General features: G+C 32.6%; 1 protein-coding gene across 49 annotated transcripts in view; it reads left to right on the forward strand.

Annotated features, from left to right (window-relative positions):
* The window catches only part of LOC143225498 (CUGBP Elav-like family member 2), a 424,936-nt gene that overhangs the window by 22,440 nt on the left and 375,755 nt on the right, over nt 1-26,741 (forward strand). For 39 of the 49 annotated variants that reach the window (XR_013013877.1, XR_013013878.1, XR_013013876.1 and 36 more), the window contains one exon: nt 4,052-4,098. The exons of 1 other annotated variant lie outside the window; for it this stretch is intronic. Coding sequence is in view for 5 of the 48 variants with exons in the window: in XM_076455020.1 (XP_076311135.1) it covers nt 12,061-12,098 (38 nt within the window). In the remaining 43 variants the exon portion in view is untranslated. Of the gene's footprint in view, nt 1-4,051; nt 4,099-11,965; nt 12,099-26,741 lie in introns of all 49 variants that reach the window. 9 more of the 49 variants (XR_013013880.1, XM_076455013.1, XM_076455051.1 and 6 more) reach the window with 1 other exon arrangement.

Below are 26,741 nucleotides of genomic sequence, written 5' to 3' on the forward strand. Positions count from 1 at the left end.
TGTTTTCAGCCAGTTCTGATGTAGAAACATTGTGCTTAGTTAGTTTTTATGCCTTCATATTTTAAGAATTTGCATACTTTCCAGTTGATGGAATATTCAGTGCTGTTTTATCAGATTATATACATGTTGTGCATCAGTAGATTCCTCTTTGACACACTGTTTAGTTTAATGCCTTGTGAAGTTCATTTCATAGTCTCCCTTGTGTGTAAAATTACAGTGGCTACGATGCTGTTATAAGTCATTGCCTCCCAGTTTACTATCAGACAAAGCTGTCTCATAAATCACTAGTCTGCATCTCTTTAAAAGTTTTTCATTATTTAGTAACATCAGCAAGCCTGTTTGTTTTCCCATCTGTACTGCAACAACAGTTTTAGAAAGATGTAGAGAATAGATGTATATGCTTGATTTTTTAACTTTTATTTTTGTGCATGAGAACAGTGACAAGGTTAAGGCATTATTTTTGACAGTGTTGTATCTATTTATGTTGTTACTGTTAGCAGTTTGTTTGAATACTTCTGCATCAGGTATATGGTATAGTAAAGCTACATGTCAGCTGCTATATTAATGTACACCCTTGTGCAAATTAATTGAAACAAATGGTCATTTTACAATATTTTCAGCATGGCACCCAGTGTAGGCTCGCTGGACCCACTGATTTCCTTTAATAGTCATTTTTTCACACAGACGGCATCATTAGCTGTGTTTTGCAGTATGGTCGATCTATTTTTGGGATATATGAAGAAATTTTGAGGAATATTACGTCATTCAAATTGCGTTAGAAGGGCAAGGAGACCAGTTAGAAAACAACTTACCAACTCAATGAAGAAAAAACGATATTAATGGGGTCTGAAATACAAGAACTGGATGCAAGAACAATGGAGGAAGGTGTTATTCAGTGACAAAACTCGATTCTTCGTACAGAGTCAAAGAAGTCTGCATGTTTGTTGATCTCCAGGTGAGAAACTGAGAATCTCGCATCAATCAGTTCATAAAACATCTCTTTAAGATGTTTTGGGGCTTTTTCAGCTACTATGGCGTTGGAGGCTTACATATCGTAGAAGGTATGGTGCGAGGACCAAAGTACATCGAAGTTTTGCAGAGAAGAGTCGTTCCAGAATTGAAAAAGAGATTTCCAGATGGATCTGGCATTTTTCAGCAAGATCTGGCTCTGTGCCACACATCGAAACCTGTGAAAAATTTTATGACTACAATGCGAATAAAGGTGCTGGACTGGCCTGGAAACTCTTCGGACTTAAATCCTATTGAAAATCTTTGGGCAATTTGTAAAGAAAGACTTCGGGGAAAAGACTGTACTACGAAAGATAAGCTAATTGAGGCTATAATTGAGGTGTGGTACCGCGATTCAAAAATTAGTAAAGATTGTAGTCAACTCGTGGACTCGACGCCAAAGCAGATTAATGATCTTCTGAAAAATAAAGATGGTTATATCATGTATTAATTTGTGAGTAACTTTTGGATTCTCTGAAATAAAGCGCAAAAAATTTAAAAAAATCATAATTTTCCGTCTTGTTTCAATTAATTTGCACAAGCGTGTATATGATTTACAAGATTAATAGAATTAAAGAGAAATATTTAACTTTGCAATAAAACTTTAAAATGATTGTTTCTCAAGTGTAATTACGTATACATATTTTGTTTTTCATTTTTAGGTGTACTTAGCTTTATATCGTACCATATGTTAATTCACGGAAAATTTTAGTAGATTTGTAGTGATTGGGATATTTGCTAAACATATTTTAATAATGTCTTCATGATGAATTAGTATTTATTTCCACTGTTATAAGGTTATGAAAGCTGAATTATGAAAATCGGGTCTAATTTTACTTCATGTACTTTACATAACTGATTTAAACAGAACACTCATTGTATTATTCAGGTGAACCATCTTATAGAAGTTATGGTCATTTCCTCACTCAAATTTTAATTGATATGTTTGAGTTTTAAGCTGTTTCATTTATAATAGTTATTAGTGAGTTTAAGATGGAATATTGTTTGACAGTAGGTATTGTGTAATTTGTTTTGTAAATAATTATTTTCTGTTTAATGTTCTTGTGCATAATGTTTCATTGCAATAAACATCTGTCAGTATAGGCTATGCAGTTTAATTCTTGTGATGACTTTCAGAAATCTACATATTTAAAGATTTTACTTTGTATTTAATGTTTTTCTCTCTACCTTTCTCTTTCTGTATATGTTGTGTAGTTATTTTGTCTTTACTAGAAAGTAAATTAAACTTGTATTTCAAGATTTTAATTGAGTTTAAATGGACTTATAACAATGCATATTGTGTGGTCACTTGCTACATTGAATTAAACGTACAAATTACAAATCACGAGTAATGTTTGTTGTTGTTTCTTCAAAAATGTGATAAACCATGATGTTTAGTATTGGTAAAAATGTTCCTATTGAGCTCAAACTTCAAAACTACTATTTATATATAACCAGAAATATTTTGCTGAAGTAATGTTTGTTTGATAAACAGCCGTATTGTGCAATTTTTATTCCAAGTGTACTGACCTTTAAAATTTTTTTTTTTTCTGGATGCAGTTAATATAATTAAAATTTATGATTAGTTTTGTTTTGTGGTTATTTTATTAATGTAATTTTGTAATGCATAGTACTTGTATTTAATTTATATCTTAAAAGTGTTTGATTTCCATGAAATGTATTGCACCAATTTAAAAACTTAGTAACCCAAACAGCCATTTTTATTTTTGAATAACATGCAATAAGGGAATGCTTTTGCTTTATTGTAAATGCTTAGTAAAACTAAAACTACACACTTTATTGCTAGAATAATTAACGTACAATTTACAGATTTCACTTCAGGAAATTCAGAGAAATTTAACTATGTAATAAAACAGGTTAATTAAAATGATTCACAGTCAGTAAAGTTTAGCAACCACAGATGTGTTCATTCTTTTATATTATGTAAAAACAGGAACATTGAATGCAACAGCTAATATGTGGTTTCCCACCTGTCTTGTGTACTGAAAAAATCAAACTGCAAGTATTATATCGCAGCGTAATCAGGTTGTTGCTCATAAAAACGCGAAGTTATTAATGCAGTTTTTATAATTACCACTTTGTTGAAGGTTAAAACAGTTGAAGTACTTTTTTTCCTTAAACTTGTCCAATAGTTCAATAAACTAACGATAAACTTGTATTAAAGTATGTTTTTTCTTGTTGTAGTACTTGTATGCTGATGTCATCTTGTGTTAGAAAGTGTAGAATGTGCCTATATATATAAGTAGGAAAAAATTAACGTAGAGTAGGAATCATTGGCTGTTGGTAGAATTGCTTTAAGAAGTATTTAAAACAAAACTGCTGCAATGAAAAGTACATAAGTAAAATTATACTATTTGATAAATTTTGAAATTACTTTCAATCCTTACCTTGCTTTATATAGCTATATGGATCACAGTGACAATCAAAGTCGGGATTAAAAATTATTTTAGAATCTATCCAACTGGTATCATTTACTTCTCTGCATACCTTTTGTTGCAGAAATTGTGTTTTGAATATTTCTTGTAGCAAGTCTACAATGAATAACCAGTTATCCATACTCTTTAATTCAAAATTTTTCTTGTATGTGTTCAATTTTTGTCTGTGGCAAGGACCAACATTTATAAACTTTCAGTGTAGCTATATCTCTGACAGTTATTAACTTTTACAAGAATTAACCACAATCACAAATTAATGAAATATAATTCTTACTTGAACCTACAGATAAGTGTATAAAGCTGTTAAAAAATGAGTTACATTTTATACGTTTGTGATTGTCGTATCAATTATTGTTTCAATACTTTTTGTAGCAGGATCTCTTCTTAATTCTAAAATTCACGTTTGTAATACTCTTGTTTGTGTATTTTGACATTGTACTTGTATAAAGTATGTACTGTCGCCTATCTATACATTGAAATGTAGCGCCATCTGTATATAATTATAAATAATTGTGAATTTTGTAACGTTTTAGAAAATCCTTTTAACTGGCTGATGACATTCAAACTTTAGTTATTTTTTGTTACAGTGGTGAGTGTCGACCTCTGGTGTATGTCCTAAGAACTGTAAGAGCTGGTGAGTTTGTTAAAATTAATTTTTACTAAGTGAATTTTGCTTTCATATTCTGTCCTTGTCCTTTCTCGCCCTGACCTAATGTGGTGGCGGTGATGGTCTAAGCTGCTTACTTAATTCATGCCCTATGTTAGTATATATACTATCTGAATGTATATTTAGTTACCGGAGTTTTGTAACGGGACAGAGCTAGAACAAAGTATATAATGCTTTCTATCAACGGACATGTTATATGTGTTGTTAGTAACATCAAATTAGAAAGTTTTTATGTGACGACTAATACTGTTTTGATATAAAGCGTGCAAATTAGTTTTTCTAAACTTTGTATTTCATGCATGTGTGAGGATCAAAAGCAAAGCTTCTTGTGACAGCTGTGTGCCGTTTCAGCTATTTCAGATTAGATTATACAGTTCTATGAACACTTCGCTATGCTTGATTTATTGCTTTAACCGTTTTAATGTTTTACTTGGCGTTGCTGAAATTATTTAAGCGTTTCTTTTGCTGTGTTTAGATTTCTGCATTTTTCAGTATTTGTGATTAACATAGCATGCACTATCACGTGCGTTGTTCATTTCTTATTTAAATGTTATGGCTGTGGGAAGGATAATTGGTCTTTTTGTGAGATAAATTTAAATAAATATATTTTTGAATCATTGACAAATGATCTTAAATAGTAACATCTGCTGCTTCTGTAAAATGAACATATTTAGTGCTCTGTTATTTTTGTGGAAAGTACAGCTACACGGAATTTGCACGTATCCTGTAATGTAAGAATAAGCTTTTCTTCCTCATATTCATTGTTTATGAAAACAGTCGTATTTCAAAAACGACCGCATTATAACACAAAAGAAGATTGGAACGAGTATTTTGTTGAAATAAAGTAGTTTTACACATCTATCAACACGTGTAATTAAGAATTGAAATCTTGCTGACTCTACGGAAGGAAGTTATAACAGGTGATTATAGTGGAAAGTAACGTTTTTAGGAACAGAAACGGTAAAAAGGACAATGAGATGGGGATTTAAAAACTAACAAAAGAGGAAAAAGTAGTAGTTTCTGTAGAATATCAAAGGTAAAAAGTAATAAATAAATTGTATACACTAGACAAATTTTACAATATGTTTTACAGAACAAATATAAAGAATTTATTCGTGTTTTGTAAACATGACATTGCACAGTTAAATTGTATAATAGTTTACAATCTTATGGTTTGCAAGTGAAATTCCTTTTTTAATCATGCACAGTTATTGCACTATTAATGATAATTGCAGGCTTCAAAATGTAAACTGTCCTGTCTCACTGTTAAACTAAATTTCTGTTTTTATTCTTGTATGTACTTGTGATTTAAAAACAGCATTTTTTATGTACATTGTTTTAATACAGTGTTTTGTTGATTAAAAGTACATTATGTGATCTTCAGTATCTTTTCATCACTACTTGAGTGTAGTAAATTCAGTTGCATGTATTTTGTGTGTGTATATTTGCATAAAATATTACTTCGGTTGAAAACTCACGAAATTCAGTGTCGAGGTATCTGACAGTACATATTTCTGTACATGTGTGTGTGTACAGAAACAAGTTTTGTAATGAATACTGACAATAATTTCTTTACGTGTATTTAAGTTTAATAACTTAGCACTTATTGAGTAACTGACGTTATATGTTTAAGCCATTGCGTATTTGGTTGAGTAATGTGTTAGTGTCAATATAATATAGAAGAGGCCTGGCATGGTTAGATGATTAAGGCACTCGATTCGTAATCCGAGGGTTGCGGGTTCGAATTCCCGTCACATGAAACATGCTCGCCCATTCAGCTGTGGGGATATTATAATGTGATGGTCAATCCCACTATTCATTGGTAAGAGTAGCCCAAGAATTGACGGTGGGTGGTGATGACAAGCTGCTTTCCTTCTAGTCTTACACTGCTAAATTAGGGACAGCTATCGCAAATAGCTCACGTGTAACTTTGCACGAAATTCAAAAACAAACTAACAATATTATAGAAACAATCCTATAATCGTGATGTACAGCACATTTAATTGTTGTCACATTTGATCTAGTTTCACATTTGCATTTACTGTGAGGGATGAGTAAAATATAGATAGTCATGTGTAAAGTTGCTGAACAAAACTTAGTGTGCTAAAGTATTGTAAATAGTTGTTAATGTTGATTCATGAGAGTTAAAAATATGGTGTTTATTTTGTTTTATGAACATTTTGTCATCATTGGAGGTTATTTTTTATGCAAGTGATTTAGTTTTCTAATAATTTTTTTTTTTTTTTTTACATAGCAGTGATCTGTTTAACTTTCCCAGTAATACTGCCTTAATATGGTACAGTACCTTCTTCTGGTCCTCTGTTGTTTAAGTCTCTTTTCCTTTTTTCTTTTGCTCAACTTTTTTCTAGGATCTGTCCCAAACTTTCTACAGTGAAGGGTCTTTCTTCAGTTCCTGTAGACCTGCATTCGAAATGTCATATTTCAAAACTTGTAAGAGCTTGATATCTTTCTTTCCTTTCTTATATTGAGCTTTTGTGGTGATTGCAGATGCCTCATCAAACTCATTTCTATCTGGTTCCTCCAAACATCTACTGCCTGGTATGTTGCCAATTGCCATGTCGTGGATCAGGTGTGTCCACCTTTATTTTTGCATGAGAAACTTTTTCACTGTCCTATCAATCAATGCACACAAATGTATCTTGTCCATTATCTGTCCACGGATTATTAGACTGGTTCTTACTGCTGCACTTAGTATCTTATAGGATTTTCATTTTCTTCTCCCTGACATATCCTTCACCTACTACTTCATGTTGTGGTTTGTTGGTACCTTAGTGTTTATCTTGTTTCATCACCACTGGCACTGTTGACCCATTTTTTACTAACTTGAGCTGACCATCCACCATGCACTGTTTAATCGTGATGATTGTACTTCCTTCTCATTGTGAACTTAATGAGTTTTCTTTTTGTTTCTTTTGGTAGCAGTATCCGTGGTGATAGTCGCTCTTTTCTTGTTTCTTGTCAGCACCATTTTTGTGGGTACTCCAGTTGCTTTATATTGAGATTTGTGCTGTTGTTTGTGGGTGGCAGACTTGCACTCTCTTGCAACATGGCCCCATTTTATAATAAGCACATCTCTCCTTTGTCTGTTAACTTATGTATGACCTTTGGCATGATGCTTCTGTTCTGTCACCCATGGTTTCGACTTTGATTATTCTTGGACTTGTCAGTTATACTTCCTCCATGGGGTTAATATACTGTTATGTCATGGACAATATTATTAGACTGTCTTTAGGAGCTCTTTCTTTTAGGAACAATGACATGTCAGTGAAGCTCAAAATCTTGAACTGTTCACATATTAATACTTCTGCCAGTCCTACAAAACTTCCTCTACACTTGGCCATGACAGTACATCTTGAGAATTAACATTGTGGATGTGCCACAAACAAAAGTACAGTTTATCCAGTGCCAGATTTGTCTTTTCTGAATTTGTGGCAAAAACCTTCGTTGGTAAGTTCATAGGATTTTTGTGTAATACCACTTTTTACTGGTCACAGTTCATGGCTTCTTCTGACGTCATGCCAGCATACACTTCTAGGCCTTATCCTGTGAGAATGGAGCTGAGACATACTATCCGGTTGCCTTTATCCCAGTTCTGACTTTGCATAAACTTTTCATATGTTTCCAGGAAAGTGTTAACATCCATGTCATATTTCTGTTTGTCAAATGTAAGCAGCTTAGGTCAGCCAGACTTAAACCCATCGTCATTAATGTGTTCATTTTTCTCTTGGGCAAGTTTGATAATTTCAGTTTGTACTCTTACTCTGTATTCTGTCTTTTCTCCTCTTTCGTTTTTTTTTTTTAATTTGTGCCTTTATTTCTATTTACAGTCCTTTTCTTCTTTCTTAACTTTTGGGTTTGTATTTCACAATCATGCTTTTTTTTTACTTCTCTGCCTCTCCTTTGTTGATACTTTTTTCTCTAGGTCTTGTCCGCAAACTTTTTATATCACCATCTTTAATTTCAAGTCCGTCATCCCACCCTATTCGCTTATCAAAGTCAGTTGACATGGTTATGTAGTGTAGCTGTGATCTCTGCAATATTTTCGTCCCTACTAAAGCTGTTAGGCTTATATATTGCTGCTGTTTAATATTACTTCTACCATTTACCACTGTAGATCATGGCTGGCTTGCTACTACTGAGGTTTTATGTGTGGGTTGGATTTGGATTCTTCTCAGCAGATGTCTGAGTTGTTGGCGATAAACGTAAACAATAAGCAAACAGCACACAGTCCACTTGTTTTAAATTATACGTTAAAACAAGTCAAATATATATACAAATGTTTGTGACACTGTTGATTATTAGTTATATCCAGAGCTTTAAATATTCGTCAGTTTTTCATCAAAATTCAAACAGGATGGTTCAGTTACTTTAGAAGAGTTTGCAATACAAATTATTCTTCCTGCTGTGTTATTACAATACAGTCTGAGATGTTTTCACTTCAAAATCACTATTGGTTAACATACTTGTAAGTAATCATTTTTCATTAAATAAAATTCCACATATGTTGGTTCAGTTATTTTAAAACACAGTTTGACAAGACAAATTAGTTTTTCCCTCCTGTTATTATACTCAAATATATGATAATTTCATTCTAGATCTACCTCACTATCCGAAAATACAGTCTAGAATGTTCCACATGCTACAGTATATTATGGTGCAGTAATACGTAATTAAAACAAAGAAATCTTGGAATGTTCTAGTACCATGATGAAGTAATATAACAATCATAACTAATGAACTAGACAACATGATTTCTAAACAAACAAACTTGTGATAAACTATCGCTTCTAAAAATAACTAAATGTAACACTTACTATACAATTTTCTAAATTGTAACACTTGCATTAAACTTAAATGAAAGCAGTCGTGTATATCAGACCAGGATAAAGAATAAGTGTTATTTTTGTTTCCAGGGCAACAAGAAGAAAAAAGCCGTCTTGGAATAGTATACACTTAGTAGAAAACTACAATATACGTTTTGGAAAATAACTACACATTCTTCATTCTGACACGGTATTTCACAGAAATTTAGGATGTTACATGAGTTTGTATTAAACTGTCAGTGCACTCTTACATTGTCCAACAAATTCACTTAGGACTCCACTCCAGCTTTGTGTACTCCATTTCAACAAGGTTTATCTCCTTTTTTCCCCTCCCCGTTGCTACTTTGGATCTCGTGCAATCTCGACAGCATGACTTGTATTAGCTGCTGATGCTGTCGGGAGGCAATAATTAATTTTTTTTACCATGTTTAACTGTTACAGCTTTCATTTTTCTTTTATTAGAATATGAATCGATATATTTTAACAATGCTTCTCTACTTTTTGACCGTTTAGGTACTCGCTTTTCTAATAACAAAATATAAAGATTGCATTATAAGCTCTCCTTGGGCTAGAACCTTGCCTGATGGAAGCACTTTTGTCTAATGACACAAATGTTATAATCAGTCAGGTTTTGTCTTGTAATTTTGTCTGAAGACGTTCTGACTGTAGAAAGGCTACAGCCTTTTCTATGATAAAGAACAGTGGGTATTTCTACTTTATAAGTGGTAGCCGTGGTTTCTGATTTCTGCAGCTTTCAATAGTGTTTCATGAATCTATGTTATAATGAAATTACAGCTGTTGTGGTGTCGTTTGAATAGTGAATTACGCAACTTGAATCCACCCGAGGTATCTTGCTAAAATTATATTACTTTTTGACCTAGTTTTTGATGTTTTATATAAGGTTTAAAATGTTTCTACTTCATTAAAAGATCTATAATATCTGTCAAACTGCTTTAAATTGCTTAATTGTTAATCTCTGTACGTTGTTGAGACATCTGGTAATGCAATAACATTTTTATAAAATTAACATTAAAAGCATATAAAATGCTTTTACTATGGCAAAAGCCAAGCAAGAAAATTTTCTACATGCAAGACGAGGAAGCCGCTATCTTGGAAAGCTCAAAACGCATTGCGTTTATTTTTTCAGAATTCTCATTTATTATTTTTAGGCATGCAATCAAGTATAAACAGATGTAGTGTAGGTTTAGCAAACAGAACATGTGTGGAGGACGTGTAGTGTTTTGTGTGTATTTATACCAGTTAAACCGAAAATAACAATAATAATTGGAGGTTTCGTTTTTATCCGTAAGCAGATTATTTGGTAAATTTCAGATTTGAAAAAAAAGAGCGGAAAGCTACTTCAATGGAAAGGCTATCATACAAAATTAGCAGTATTCACAGTTTGTTACTCTAGGTGGTATTAGCAAACTGTGATGTCAAGAAAACCCACTTGTAGAGAAATATATATGCAAAAACGGCTCATTTGGGTTGCGAAAATATTTTACATGGAAGAGCGAACAACGTTTCGACCTTCTTCGGTCATCGTCAGGTTCACAAAGAAAGAGGAAACTGACCGGAAGTTGACCACATGTTTGGAAGGGGTTGAGTAACTGAGTGTCGGAATGTAGAGGGCGGTGTTAGATGTCTGTTCTAGCAAGGTAAAATGAATATTTTAAATGTTGAAAGGAAAAATGTTCAGGTTTAATATTTGCTCACTAGATGGCACCATTTTTACATGCTCTCAAAACAGCTTGTTAGAAAAAGTTTTTTGTGAGAAGCTTTTTGACAGTTTTCAGTGATTCGAAAAGGCAATTAAAGTTCTATATAATTAACATATGACTTGCCATTTTAAATATAATGAAGATATGTTGAGTTACGATCTAATATACAGAGAATAAGCTGTATACCACCAAATTAAGAAGACAATATTTTAACAAAGAAAAATACATTTTAAATGTATAGCTTTTTTTTTTTAATTCTTCATTTCAATTACATATTTCTAAGCTTCTAAAGAGTGATTTTACCAAATCTGGCATTTTAAGTTAACTTTACTTTTATCGAATACGTTAATCAGAGCAGTAGGAGAATACGTATAATACCCGATCTATCGGAAAATGTATTTTCAAAAGATTAGTGTTACACATTTGTAAATACGGTTTGATGTTGAGTTGAGAGTAATGTAGGAGAATAGTAAAATTGGGCATCATCACAAGAAGAGGAGAGTGAACAATTGTGCAGGATTCAAGCCACGTGAAATATTTTATTTTCACAGTATCAGCCTTTTATTCTGCTTAGCACGTATTAAAATTTTATGCTTTTTTTCATACCAGATGTTTTGTTGAAATTTTCCGAGTTCTAACCACTGCTTTGTTTGGCTTTGCACTTTGAACTGATGAGCAACCTGTCATAGATGACGTTACTTCTAGGGATGTAACTACTTACTGTTGAATTTCAAGTCATTGCAATAAACCGTAAAACCCCACAACCCTCTAGTTTAGATACAGTATAAAGAATAAGTTAATTGCCAGAGATTACGACGTTAACATTTGGGGATGCAACTGGGTTACTATCTAATTTTAGGTCGTTACAGTAAACCGGGAAACCACAACCCTCTATTTTAAATTTGTGTATATAAGTTAACTACCAGATATTACGTTAGCTTTTGGGGTGTTACTGTCTAATTTTAGGTCGCTACTGTGAACCATGAAACCACAACCCTCTACTTTAAAAATATTATCTCGATTTCTTCTCTTTCTTCAAGTGTTTCTGCCGACTTTTGAGATGGTTCTAGTTCAGTTATTCCGTGGTTGTCCTGGTGGTTTTGTCCTGTGTCGACAGCACGTGGCCCTTGTTTAGTGTTAATTCTTTAACAGCGTTAATGAATTACCTATACTTATTCCTTTTCCCTCACCCAACTCCGCAGAGCTGTAAGAAGTAAAACTTCCTTAAGTCCTAACATAAAACCCTTGTTGGCTTGTTTTTGGTTTTAGTTTCCACATTCAAGACTCGTTCTGCTGATATTGTGACTCGTCACAAGCCTGTTAAATTACGGTTGAAAACTCTTTACCTGTCGCTCTACCAAAGAATGCTTCATGCTTCTTCACCATACAGTGCTCTACCGAGGTATGTAACAAAGGACATCATTATTATTATATTATTTTTTGACAGGCCTAGTTTATATGCACAGTCTCTTTGACGGGGTGTATACATCACCTGGTTCATTGTTCATTGAGCTCTTGTGCTTTTTAATTGTTTACTATAATTTTTATTGCAAATATTTTAATTCTTTTTTTTTCTACGTATAAATATTCTACTTATTGTAAATTTTTAATATTTTATCGTATAAAGTGTTCCCCGTATAAGTAGAATTCTTGGCTAAAAACCTTAGTATTTATTTAAGATTTTAAGGGGACAGTTAAAATTTTTGCTGCGATAATAAACTAACACAGTTTTTAAACTTGTAAATCTGCTAAACAAGCTGTGAAACTGAAAATGGGGGGTACCTGCTAACCTCGAAACAAACATCTCTAGTCAACGAACACTAAATTGAGAAATCAACATTTTTTTTTTTTCATTTTGTTATGTACCTGTCATTTTATGTATTCAGTAGACAGATGAACAACAGTATAAGGTTATATTTATAAATGTAAATAAAATCACTACTTGCATCTTCAGAATATAACTTTATTAACTCGATATTTCGCTGTTACAGCTTCATTAGGCTCTGTCGATATCCTACAAGTTCACTAATCGAGTTAAATTTAAGTTGGAACACTGTCACTCGTTAATCTAACATAGATACACGCATTTAGAAAGTTATATTTAAATAATATTAAACATTCTTGAATTTATATTGTTAATCCAAATCAAACCGATAATGCTAAATAAACATGTAAACCAATAAATAAACTATAAACATCATTGGATTTAGAGTAAAATGTTTCGTATGTAAAACATTGTATTTCTATTTTTCCATTTTAGAACAATGCTTACATAAAACAATGTCTGAACATTTCAACAGTTATATGTGTGTATGGAAACTTCGTCAAAGTTTACTTAACGTCTTTAAAATCTCATTAACATCTCTGCTCTTGTTCAGTCAGGCTTGTTTTTTTTTGAGTAAAATTGATTCTGTATTTTTCTGTCCAGAAAAATGACTATTAGATAAGAAATTGACATCTGATATTATGCGCTTGTTTTAGGTCGTGTTCTTTTCTATAATGTTACACAGTAATATTGTGAATATTAAGGTTTTGAATGTCATGCACATGTTCAGGTATTCCATGATGTACGGGTCGGGAAGTTTCTCCAATATCTGCCAATAGATACTTCATAAACAAAGTTTTTACTATAGCATGTGCAGTGTAGTCCATATGTAGTAGCTTTAAATTTGTTTTTCGTGCATTGTGTTTCTTGTATGTTGAACTTGGTATTAACGATTTGAGTGAGATGCCTGTTTTTGTGCTCATTTAATAGGTGTGTGTGATGCTCCATTTAACCTTTAGTTTTGTGGTGATATCATATATATATATATATATATATATATATAGAATTAACCAAGAACAGTGAGCTTTAAATGTGCTTTCTTTATTTCTACGGTTCAAGAGAACATGTCTGTTTTCTTTTCGACTATTAAAATTTCTTATGTTTTGTTTAAATTCTTTTGGATAGCTTTTTTTTTTTTAAAACAGTCATTAGGTTTTCCGTAGCCTCCTCTCAACTTTCTTTGCTTTACAAACTTTGTCAATTCTATGAAGGTAACCAATAATGACACCTCTTTTTACAACAGGATGATGATGTGAGAGGAAATGCAAGCAAAGGGCTTTAGTAGATGATTTACTGAAAATACCAGTAATGATTTTCCTATTTTTGACATGAATTGTATCTAGAAATGGTAAATTTCTACCTGGTATGATATAAGCAAGTGTACATTTTATGAATGAGTGAACGGTATTCAAGAAACTCATGGGAAGTAAAAAGAATAAATTAGTGTTCCACGCTGCAAATACGTCATTAATGGAGCTGCAACAGATTGATGGGCCAATATTTCCTTCTATTTTTCAAGAATTGTCCTCTCACTTCAAGTATATGCAAAAATTGTATAGCTAAGACTGATGCTACTGTATTACTCGTAGCTGACAGTATGAGTGTTATTTATTAACCACGGTTTCCAATTTACGTTTCAGTTTTTTTTTCTTTCTGTCCTACTGATAATATTATTTTGAACTTTAATCCAGTTATAAAGTCCACATTCTGAATGTTTAAAAGTTCCCATCGCAAATTTCTCATGTTTGCATTTGTTTTTGTTTTTGTAAATACAATCTGTGAGGTTATATCTCATACATAATAACTTTCTAATATATTGGTGACTTTGATATTGTCCTTAAGTATTTCCAGTGATTTGGCCGTATTCGACCTTAGATAAGTAAATCTAAATTGAATAAGTACAAAGTGTAGAGATGTTAATGAAGTTTTAAAGGTGTTAAGTTAAACTTTGACGAACTCCCCATACACACATGTAATGGTTAAAATATATGTTCAGACACTGTTTTATGTATTTATTGTTATAATAAGATGGAAAAATACCAAAACAAATATGAAATGTTTTAGATAAGTAAGGTATTCTCTTCTAAATGTAATGATGTTTATAGTCTATTTTTTTAAATGTTAATTAAGCAAAGCTGGTTTGTTTTGTTTTAGTAATATAAACTCAAGAATGTTTAGTATTATTTCAATATAACATTAACTCTCTAAAGTTGTATCAATGCTCAGTTTACGAATGGCAGTGTTCCAACTTAGATTTAATTTGATTCGTGAACTTGTGGAATATTGATAGCTCCTGGTGAAGCTGCAGTAGTGAGATATTGAGCTAATAAAGTTACATTTTGTAGATGTAGGTTGTGATTTTATTTACGTTTTATAGATATTTCATAATAAACTCCAGTATGCGTAAAACAAAGTTAAGAATAATAATATTAGGTTATACCTTTGTTGCTAAGCAACATGACATAAAAGTCGTTGTTGAAACACAGAATGGACTGGATTTTCTACATGTTAGAAGTTGTTAATATAATGCGTCTGATAAATTGGGCTGCGGCAGTATCCTGTATATCAGCTGAAAAAATATTAAAGGAGATAAAATAACACGGACAATTTTGAAAGGTTATTTCAACATTTTAAAAGTACCGGAGACGGATTCCATATTGTTTGCAAGTCCTTTTAGTTCTGGTTAATAAGGTATTAATTACATAGTGATAAATATTTAGTTTTGAAAACACCTGTAATAATCATTACTCATCCAGTTGTTCGTCATATAACTGATTTTTATTTCTTTTCTTTGTATTTGCACCCCCTTCCCTCAGTTGTTTAGTGGTACATCTGATGACCTGTAACGATAAGTAGTTGGCTTCCATACCTGTAGTTAGCTCAGCTCAAATAGCTCATTATGTAGCTTTGCACTTTACGACAACCAATTTACTTTTTTAACACGTAGAGCATTATCACCAGTGTACTGTTAAGGAGGGTATGGCTCTATGTTAAGTCTGAGGCTTTATAACATTAAAAGTTGGGTTTTGATACCCGCAGTTTAGCTTTGTGTTTAACATCAAACTATAAGAGAGGATCAGCCTCAAATGATGTTATTTTAATAATTTTTAGTTTTACATAGTTTATTGGTTGGTAATGAGTACTGAAAATGCCACAAGGTTTTGTGGATCCCTAGATTTCTGCCCCCTGCTAGTACAGCGATATGTTTTCGGATTTACAACGTTAAAATCAGGGGTTTGATTCCCCTCGGTGGACTTAGTAGATAGCCCGATGTGACATTGCTATAAGAAAACATAATATTAAAACGTGATTATTTGAAAGAAAAAAAAAAGAGCAACGGTAATGCTTTACGTAGTAGTTCTCTATGGAACTATATATTTGGAAGCACCGTTTTACAATGGCCCATACTGTCTTTTTTCATTTTAATACATGATAGGCCCGGCATGGCCAAGCGTGTTAAGGCGCGCGACTCGTGATCTCAGGATCGCGGGTTCGCATCCCCGCTGCGCCAAACATGCTCGCCCTTTCAGCTATGGGGCGTTATAATGTGACGGTCAATCGCACTATTCGTTGGTAAGAGTAGCCCAAGAGTTGGCGGTGGGTGGTGATGACTAGTTGCCTTCCCTCTTGTCTTACACTGCTAAATTAGGGACGGCTAGCGCAGATAGCCCTCGAGTAGCTTTGTGCGAAATTAAAAAAAATACAAAATACAAATGCTTACATGACAGAAATTAATATTTACCACATATATGCATTATTATTTTTTTACCATATATATTTTAACATATATCCGAATTGTGACAGTGGGTTCTTGATAAATAGCCATTTCACCAATATCTCAGGCGAACTGAAAACGATGCTTGATTTCCGAACGTTAATAATGTCTACACTACGTGGGGGCAGAAGTAATCTAATGAAAAACAAGTGTGAAAAAAAAGGTACAGCCAAATAAAAGTTTAGTGTGCGACTGAAAAGAATGTCAGAATTAGCGGCCAAACTCGTAGCAACAGTTATAGGATTGATAAGCTTTTTACAACAAGTATATATTTACTAGATAGACCGCGCATTTTGTTTGATCACCATCATGACCCAAGTTGAACAAATGTTTAATTCATTCCCTTAAATCACATGCCTAATCCTTCTTTCGACGACACTTTTTTTTCACATCAAAGGTGTTTTTGATTAGGTATGATTGCCGATACACACGAACAAATCGCAACCAATAAGAAAGTGGCACTCGATAGTAACCAACATTACCTTTGTGTTCGCAACCATGTAATTCAGAGCAGACCTGTGCTTTGCAGAACCAGTTAGTTTCTCTAAAACATATGATGGTAGTGTTTTTTTCTGTAAAATACTGTTAACTTTCGCGCTCGGTACAGCTGTATCAACGTAACATTTCAGGACAAAGGGGGACCTATTGGTTCATTTCGGCTGTTCCATCCTCTAAACTAAAACTATTAATAAGTAGATTTAAAAAAATGTTAACACCTATCAAGGATTTGTTTTTAAACTTGCTTAAATTTACTGCTTTCATAACGTCCGAAGGCAACTCATTCTAAAGGCCAACCACCGTGTTAGAAAACTTAGTTGAAGATGACTTTTACTGTGCCAGAATTTTTATTTGTGCCCCTCAGTCCTACTATTATTGTTAGTTATGAAAAAAAGATGATGCATCAGCATTATCAATTCTTTATAATCTTAATAACGTCAATCATATCGTTCATAACTTTTTCGTCAAGAGAAAACAGTTTAAGATATTTCATTTTCTCACATGAGAACCCTTCCATCCGAAATGTCAGTCTAGTAACCATTTTCTGAACCATTTCCAAGAACTCAGTGTCTTTCCTTAAGTAAGGTACTCAAGACTTAACACAATATTTCAAATGTGGCTTGACCATGAAATTGTAACTTCTATAGATTTATATTCAACATTACTGTAGATACAACCGAAAATCCTATTTTCCTGTCACTGACAATAGCACATTGCTTGAATGGTTTTAGAGACTGATCGACTATTACAGCAAAATCACTTTCTATCATGGCACTATTAACGTTATTTCCATCCAAATTATACTTACAATTCAAATTTTGACAAGCCACATTATTTTGCATTTATTATAATTAACACCCATTTGCTCAACTCACCAAATGATCTAAACCCTTTTGTAAATTAGCATCATTATTTACTCTAATTGCTGAAGTTAATATCACTTGACGCTAAACGATATTTAAACAGGAGAATTTCGCATCATATTGCAATTTTCTGCTTATAAGTTGGTAGTTACCTTCACCTGTATGATTGATTTGAAAAACAATGCTAGAAACTGCTAATGTAGTTTGCTTGGCCTGACTTCTAATATATTTGTACGTGCTTTCACTCGGTTGTTTTGCTGCGCTAAATCAGTTATCTGACACACAGTTTTTACGTAGACGTGCTCAAAAAGTTTGGTCAAAATTGAGGGGATTTTGTTATTAAGTTGTAAAGATCTATCAGTGCATCATATTTGAAAAAAAACTACATGGAAGTTAAATATGTGTTAGGTCTAAATTAAAAAATTAAAGGAAGAATTGCAATCAAAGTGGGAATTTTTATATTTCGTGCCTTTTTTAATGGAATACCTTGAAATTTGGTATGTGAAGTAAAGGTTCAATGGAGTACATCCACTGAAAATACATGAAAGTTTGGGTTACCACGGAGTTTTAGAAAGTGGAAATTTGCTAAATTATCACTCTTGTTAGTAACATCGTATGTCCTGCAAGCGGTTTGGCTGCATGACATACGACTGTGACTTGATTATCGTATATGCCCTACACAAACTAGCGTGAACGCTTGGATGGGTCCCTATAACAATAGTTGATCCCAGGTAATTGCCTAATTTCGCACAAGCATAAAGCCACAACAACAAAATATTATGCGAGGAAAAATATCAAACGTATAGTGTTTTAGTTATATTTAAATATTTGTTGTGAATTTTGTTGTTTTCCTTTTTTTTTTTTTTAATGAGAAGAGGAACTAGGAATAGATTTAATTTCAAACCGGTGTTTCAAATATATATACATAGATGGCGACACAAATCACTGCACCATTCCAATATTGCAAGCCCATTCTCTGTTACTTAGCTTATAAAACAGTTACAGAGAACATGATGCAATGATATAAATCATCTTGATTATAAATAAATATTTGCTATTGATTTTTAAAAACATTAAGGAGTGGAGTTACTTTATGCTTTCACAACTGAAATGATAACTAAATAGTTAAAGGTCACAGTGCTTACATTCAAAACGTACTTGTTCTTTGTTATTGCAAATATATACCAGCCAAAAGATAAATAGCTTTTATAGATATTAAACAAAAACACAGTGGAATACAAACTTCATGCAAATTTAAAGCAGCCAGTAACAGTCAGAGATTTTAAAAGTTAGATATCCTAATCATGACATTTATGTGACGTTTTGATGTTATTATGTAAGTAAATTTAGTTGGAAAATTTTATAGCTCCTTCTTCATTCCGTCTCCACAACTAATTTTGCTTATTACTTGTTAGTTAGCGTCGTTTATGCTGCTTGTTAAGGATTGCCTTATGCTTTCATTTAAGTGCACCAGATGTCTAAAAAGATGATACTCATACGTGGATCGTAAATAATTTATTCGTCTGTGAACCATTGAGGTTATAACATTGTCACCGGAAAAAAAAATATCAGGAGTCTCAAAAACGTTCCTCTGGTAATTAGATAGAAGAAAATAAAAATGGACAGTTAATTACAATAGTTGAGAGATTAAAGTATAGGTAGTTATTGAATTACTTTTGAGGGTGATCTAACCGAGACATAGTAACCATCAACCTTTCAAACATTATTACTTAATCTGCTTTAACAATAGAAAGAGTTTTCCTAAAAGAATGTAGTGATCAAAATTAAAGAACATTCTATAAGATCTTGGTTATTTTTTTAACGTTTTATTTCTAGTTACGTATCGGCTGAAAATTTTGTTTGTGTAAGAACTTGCATTATTGAAAAACGATTGTTTTAATCAAATAATTAGATTATTATTTTAATAGTTAGTGTTTCATCTGTGTGTGAATGATTATTGTAACATTTTGTTTAATGTACAACACTTACGATCGAAAAGTGTTTTGCAGCTTGCTGTTCATAAAATCTCATAAGAGGTTATATTTTTCTTGCATATTTTACCTTTGATTTTGGGCTAACTTCGTGTAAAATTGCAATAAAGTGAAAAAATATCCTCAGATTATGTTACGTTTCCCCCTGTGTTATTACTTGCTTTCCTTAATCTTAACAGAATAAATCGGTTTTGTGAATAAAATCGTACAAGAGGAAACATTTCGGTTATTAAATTTTTGGTGATTTCTGAAAGATCACTATATTATTATTGTATATAAATAAGCATACGCATGGTTATTAGAAAGTCGCTAATTATCGATAGTCGCTGATTATGAGTTTTGGTGAGAGAAGGAAGAAGCATGTGGTTAAAAGTATTGGGTAAGTGAACCCGTCTTCTCGATCTGACACAAGTCATTTTGTCTATGTAATCCACATCTCCATGCAGTTAAATACATTTTTTTTGTAACTTGTAATTGTTGAAAATTTTCAAACCAGGAAACTCGCGAAACGAATATATATTTTTATTTGTACCTGATGTTTCAACTGCATACTGTCAAGTTTGTGAATATACACGTATTGGTTATGATTATTTGTGTTATTAACGGTAATACATTCTTTACAGAATGCACTTGTAGTTGCATTTACAACATTTTCACCGTATATGCTTTAGTTGTTCTACGTAGTATAATGAAATATTGATGATTGGTTGTAATAAGAAATAGTGAGAAAAAGTGTCTATATATTTAGTTGGGCCTTACAAGAGTTTCTGTGAAAATATCAGGTGTTTATAAAGTTATAAAAACGTGAAAGATATGAGACCGCAATTTTTTGTTTAGTGTGGAATGGGAAATAGTATCAAAGTACACATTAATGTTTTAACGAATACATAAATTGAAACATAAGCCTTTAGTTATGAATATAAGATAGAGAAACAATATTGATAAAAAAAAAAAAATTCCATAAGTAACGAGTGAACACCCGATACATAAGAACATTGTGAAAGGTCTTTTGTTTATTATTATTGAATAATAAAGCTCATTTTTTCATTACTTACGTTTATTTGGTAATTTTGAGTAGATAAAAATCATAGTATCTTTTTCACAATTATTTCAAAACTACAGTTTTTGAAGGAGGTACTTTTACAGGATGTGTTGCAGATTTGTTACTATCAAACAATTTATACATATATAAATACACACAATGTGTCTAATAGTTGCAATTAGATTTGCTATATACTTAGGAATATACCTAGTGATGTCATGCTTCATGCTACTTTGAATTTGTCACGAGGAGCTTTTGTTGAGAGGGATTTGAAAAATATCTATTCAGAGATCCTCGCTGGTTTCTCCTCCCGAGGAGTTTTTGCACTGAGGCGTATCTGCACACGGAAAGATGGAATTATGATGCCGACTAATGTCCTCATTTTAACATTTATATCACCGCCACCATAAAGGCAGGTTATCTTAATTGCAACGTACGGCTATACATACATTCAAATCCTCTCAGATGTTTCCAGTGTCAGCGGTTGGGTCTCTCGAAGACGTCATGTCGTGGTTCCTTGACGTGTGCTCGTAACGGTGGCAAGGACCACGATGCCTATGAGTGTGAAACGGAAATGGACCCTCATTGCGTCAACTGCAATGACTCTCACCCGTCCTACTTTCGTTCTTGCTCTAAATGGTTGGAAGAAAAAGAGGTGCAGCATTTGAAGACGATTCAAAACATTACTTACCATGAAGCTCGAAAGTTGCTGTCCACCACATCATCTCGGATGGATGCTGCTGCACTTTATTTCACTACTATAGTGGGAGTGCAGACGGATCTCTCTTTGTCTCCAAAAGAATCGTTCTCAAGCCGAATGAAAAGTCTTTTGACCTCCATGGTTAAAAAATTGATGAATCAATGTCAACACTCATTTCTGTCCCTAACATTCATTCCAGCAAGCCCCAAGATCCAATTCCTTTGGTTCTGGGTAAGGACATTTCATCAGGTACATCATTTCCTGCTTCAAGATGTAAAACGATCATTCGTTCACGTTCTTAGTCGCTGGAATTCTCTTCTAACAACAAAGACCTGCCCAATCGACCCAGAGCCGGATCTATGGAGGTTGACAGACTTCCCTCAAATAAAGACAAAGAAAAGTGTGATGGACGAGTGCATGGAGAGGTGGCACTGTTGGTTGATCAGCATGTACCCACCCTGTCTTTGCCACTTGACACACACTTGGAGACCTTAGCGTTCCATGTTTCCTTCGGTCGTACCATCACTGTTTGTTCTCACTACCTGTCGTCTGGAGAGATTTATGATCAATCAGACCTTGATGTTCTCATAGAACAGTTGCCATCTCACTTTTTAATCCTGAGGGACTCATGGACATCATACCCTTTGTGGCAGTGTTTTTTGATGGAGGGCTTGATCCATTGAGCGTATTCTTTATGATCACAAGTTTCTATTTTCAATACTGGTTCTTATACTTATTTTCATGCACCTAGTTGGTCCTTTACTGCAATTGATCTTTCAGTTTGTTGTCCTTTGCTATTCTCCCACTTTTCATGGAGGGTACACTTTCAGTAATATATATCATATGCATAATTAGTACAGCATAATTGAAGCAGTACACATGAAGTTTTTTAATATTATAACTATTTAGGAATCATAAAAATGTGTGAAAATTGATACATCAACTGTGTGGGTACGTCCTCATAGTTTGAATTCATAAACTTGCAAATTTTCTGCAACATTAAGTAATGCCTTTGTTCGTGTAAATTAGATCCATAACATAATTGGTAAAGATTTTTGACTTTTAGAAACAGCATGACTTCATCATTAAAGCCAATATGAACACGAAATTTAGCACACTTATTGATATTGCATTTTTCCATAGCTTGAATTTTCTAAAATTTAAGCACCTTTTGTGGTATCGTTAACAAGATAATAAACAAGGATTTAAATCTGGTAGAGGTTCATGCTCTTTAAGTTATACTTTAAAATTAAACACTGCTTTTATGAGAAAGGTGACAGAAAACTTGTAAAGTCCTCCAAACCCTGTTCTCTTGATTATAAACATGGCTGTGAAAGGCAACAAAGTCGACGTATAGTGGAGGATCTGTGAAAAGCTCGTCACGAGATGTAGTGTTAAGATTGACTCCATTGCTCTTAGCAAAAGCTTGCTGCATTGGATACTGCAATGTTGGGATATTGTGAGTGTAATTATCGCAATCAGATTAGACACAGTCAATGGTGAAGGAAGTAATTTTAAGGGTATCGCATGATATGAACACCGTTCATATAAAATGCATTTAATCTTTTGTTTTTACAACCTGTAAACGCTTAATTTTAAATAACCCATGTTTTTTTCTGAAACAGATTTTGTATGGAAAAATGTTTTGTGAAGGAAACTATATATATATATATATTTACTTATTTTCAAAATGTATATATGCAGTTATCTGTGATGCTTTATCACAAAAACTATATGGTATACGTCGAAACTATAACTAACTACCATATAATTATAAAAAGTTATCTGTATTAATTTTTAAGTGTATCGATCAATAATTCGTTTGGGTGTTGTCATTTTCTGTCGTGAGTAATTGTAGAAAATTATTACTAATTATGCGATTGTGTAAAAACATTTGTTTTCTAACAGAAGTAAAGTCCGAAAAACGATACAATAGCTAGAAAAAGTTCAGCTTCGTACGTTAATGACTTAGCCTGTTGGTTAGCTCGATGGACTGTAGAAATGCGTCTTGATCACCTATCTCGTCACCATACTTTAGGGCCTTGGGTACTTTATGGGTGACGGTCAAAGAGTTGGGCTGGATGCATTGGACTGTTTTCCCTCTGATCTGTCAGTTCAAAATTAGGTAGCAGTAGCGCACAGACCTTGAATAATTGAGCACGATATTTGTAAACAAATAATAATAATTAAAAATTTGATTTTAATGGAACTAGGTTCAACATATCTACGAAAACTTGTCTGTATTCTCAATATTTGATTATATATACGCGTGTGTGTGTAAAGTATATAAATATATTTTTATGTAGTACATACAAAGTAAGGAATTTATCCAATTATCCGAGCTTCAATGTTTTACTTTAAATACGATGTTTTGTTAATATATACATTTCTTTCGTTATTTCTTGTAATTAAAAACAGGTAAATATCACCTAAAACGGATGACCTCCACAAAAACACTTTTGAAGAAATGTTTGTTTATAAATTAGTTCTAGTAGTTACCAAAACAGTGGTAAGAAATTATTTTTGTTTTTGTTCTTAATACATGGTACATAAATATTGGGTATTTCTAGCTCTGTATAAAATTTCATTGAACGATGTACAGATGCAATTAAATCGGGCCTTGCGTGTCAATCGTTTTATTATGGTTGAAATATTACTTTAAGCCCTTTTACTGATGGCTTTTATATTATGCTAAGTATAATATGGTAGAACTGGGTATTATTACTCATCAATTAAAAAGTGCTGCATCTGCTTGCTATTATTATGCTGGTTTCATGGCAAAGAGTACGAACGCAGTCTGCATAGATTCTATTCAAGACGTTTTGGCCGTTTCCTCTTAGTAATGCTTAGATATAGAGTGATTGATATGCTTTCAGATTACGTTTTACTACCGACCTTTCTTGAGAGTGCTGCAGTAATTTTACAGACAATATCACGCATGATGATAAGAGTATTTTTGTGGCAACCATTATAATATTTTTGTGTATATTTACAGTGAATAGAGGGAGTTCTGTGTGGTAAACGCATTTATCAAAAAAAACATAAAAGACAAGCTTTTTATTTTTCATGTAATCGTATTTATTTTTACATATGCAAATTAGGACAAGGAAATTGAAGCCCATTTATCTGGATTCATCCTTTGTGCACTTTAGATTTAGGAATGAATCATCCATGTTAGTGGAAGATTCAACTAAAACGTAAGACGATGAAATGAAAGACGCATTTCTTAAAGGTTTATAATTGAAGATTCGATAATATAGATTTAAAGTATCATGAAACTAAATTATCTAATTTTTGTGCATCTACAACATCTAGTTATTGATTGTTCATTGAACTGTGGGTAAATGTTTAAAATTATATTAATCCGTGATATATTTGTCATTTGTAGTATTAGATTTTTAATTGAGAGAAGAAACATACAAGTTGTAATATATTTTCCTGATTTCATCCTAAAAAGTTATAAAAGCAATATTTTTTTTCTTCATCTTAACCAAAGCTGCAGAAAAGTATTTTAATTGTTTATACTTAAAATCACATGTTTTTACATATGAATTAAATGTCGTTATTTAAAATTACAGAACTTGGTAAAAACGTTGATCAGTAATACATTAAAAATAATTTCTTTGCAAACTAACTTAAATTACAGCTTTCCACATCGAAATACTGAGAAATTTTCAATGAAATCATTGTTAGTTAATAATGAAAAAACAAAACAAAATAAAACTTGGTCATTAATGTGGAGTGATGTACTTGGCAGCAGAACTGTTTGTAGCTATTTTCGACCATTTGTATCGTTAACTGTTGATAGTTTTTTTTTATTACGAGTTTTAGGAGTGATTAAGATAAGTTAGTGTCAATGGACACATTCAAACTCTCTTAACCTGAAGATGACCTAGGAAGGTCGAAACGTTGTTCTTTCCTTATCAGTAAAAGTGTTAATACCCATTCTAGCAGTTCTGAGATACTGAGATAGCAAGAACAAAGAGTACAGAAATAAGGTTGTTATGAAAATTCAAAAACCCTAAAAATCCAAACATAAGTAGTCAAATCTTTCCAATAATAACTTATCTATAGGTGAATGTTAAATTCCCTTGAGTTGCGTGACTTTAGATTTAAATAAAAGCATTTAAACTGAATAGTGCTTTGCAGTTTTACAGTGACTGAAAACAATAGTTGCTAAACAGAAGTTTTCCTTTTTATCATTTCTCTACAATAATACGTGTGGTAGAAAAACAATAGTTTTACTGTTAGGTAAGCTGTAAAATACTTGGAAATGGCAGTTGGGTGCTCAAGTAAGGCTATATATAACTCAACAACAATGATAAGTATTATAAAGCAAAATATTTTATGTGGTGGCCATTTTTTTTCTCGGCCCATTTCTACTGAGCCCCACAAAGGTTACTGATATGGTGCAAACGTATGTGGTCAAAACAACATAAAAAGAACCAGGCTATTTACAAGTTGTAGATCTTTTGTCTTGAAGCGTTGTTCTAGAATCAACATTTTAAGTAATAGCTTTTATGACTTTAAGCTATGAAAAGGATAAATTCGAATCGTATTTTATAAAATCCATCTCAGTATTATTTTCTTCGATTTTTGTCAGTACTTCATATAGATAACTTACTAGGTGATAGTTCAGCTATAATTTCAGAAAGTTACATTTTTATTTCGGCACAAACATATTTAATGAAAAGCGCAACTTTTTGCACATTTCGAAACGTCATTACTAAGTGGGAATGCTTTAATCATTTGTTTCTTTTTAACTTAAACGTATTGTTCGAGGTTGGATTTTCTGTATTGTAGTGAACCTAAGAAAAAGAATAAAATTGTTGATGTAGTGGAAATTAGGAAGACTGACGTACAATTTTTTAAATGCTGTAGGAAGATATCAGAAAATTTGAGTTTATTTTTCACGTTAATCGGCCATAACTACTAGCTATTATGGTGTTTCTGGAGTGTTGTACACTCAAGTAATTTAAAATACATTTTTCCTAAGCTCGAGTATTTCTTATTACCAGAGTATTATATAAATCTTTGTAGAAATGTAATGTGTGTGTGTGTGTGGGGTTGTGAATCGGATTTTCGTCATATTCGGTTTACTTAACATTTCGAACTTCAACTGACTTCTGTATGAACCATATTTACCTTTGTAAAATACGCAGAAGATAGTTGAGATATGACTATGCTCTTTGCTGCGTCAAACAGTATGATATGCAGGTGTTACCAAAGTTTGTTTGAAACTTTCTTCTACATAACCAAATTGGAAGTTATATTTAGAATTTATTACTGTATATAACTGCTTCGAATAAGTGTAACTGGGTTAAATTGAACTATTAAAAAGATGTTTTCAG

This window comes from Tachypleus tridentatus, chromosome 9, assembly GCF_004210375.1.
Source record: "Tachypleus tridentatus isolate NWPU-2018 chromosome 9, ASM421037v1, whole genome shotgun sequence".
NCBI lineage: Eukaryota > Metazoa > Arthropoda > Merostomata > Xiphosura > Limulidae > Tachypleus > Tachypleus tridentatus.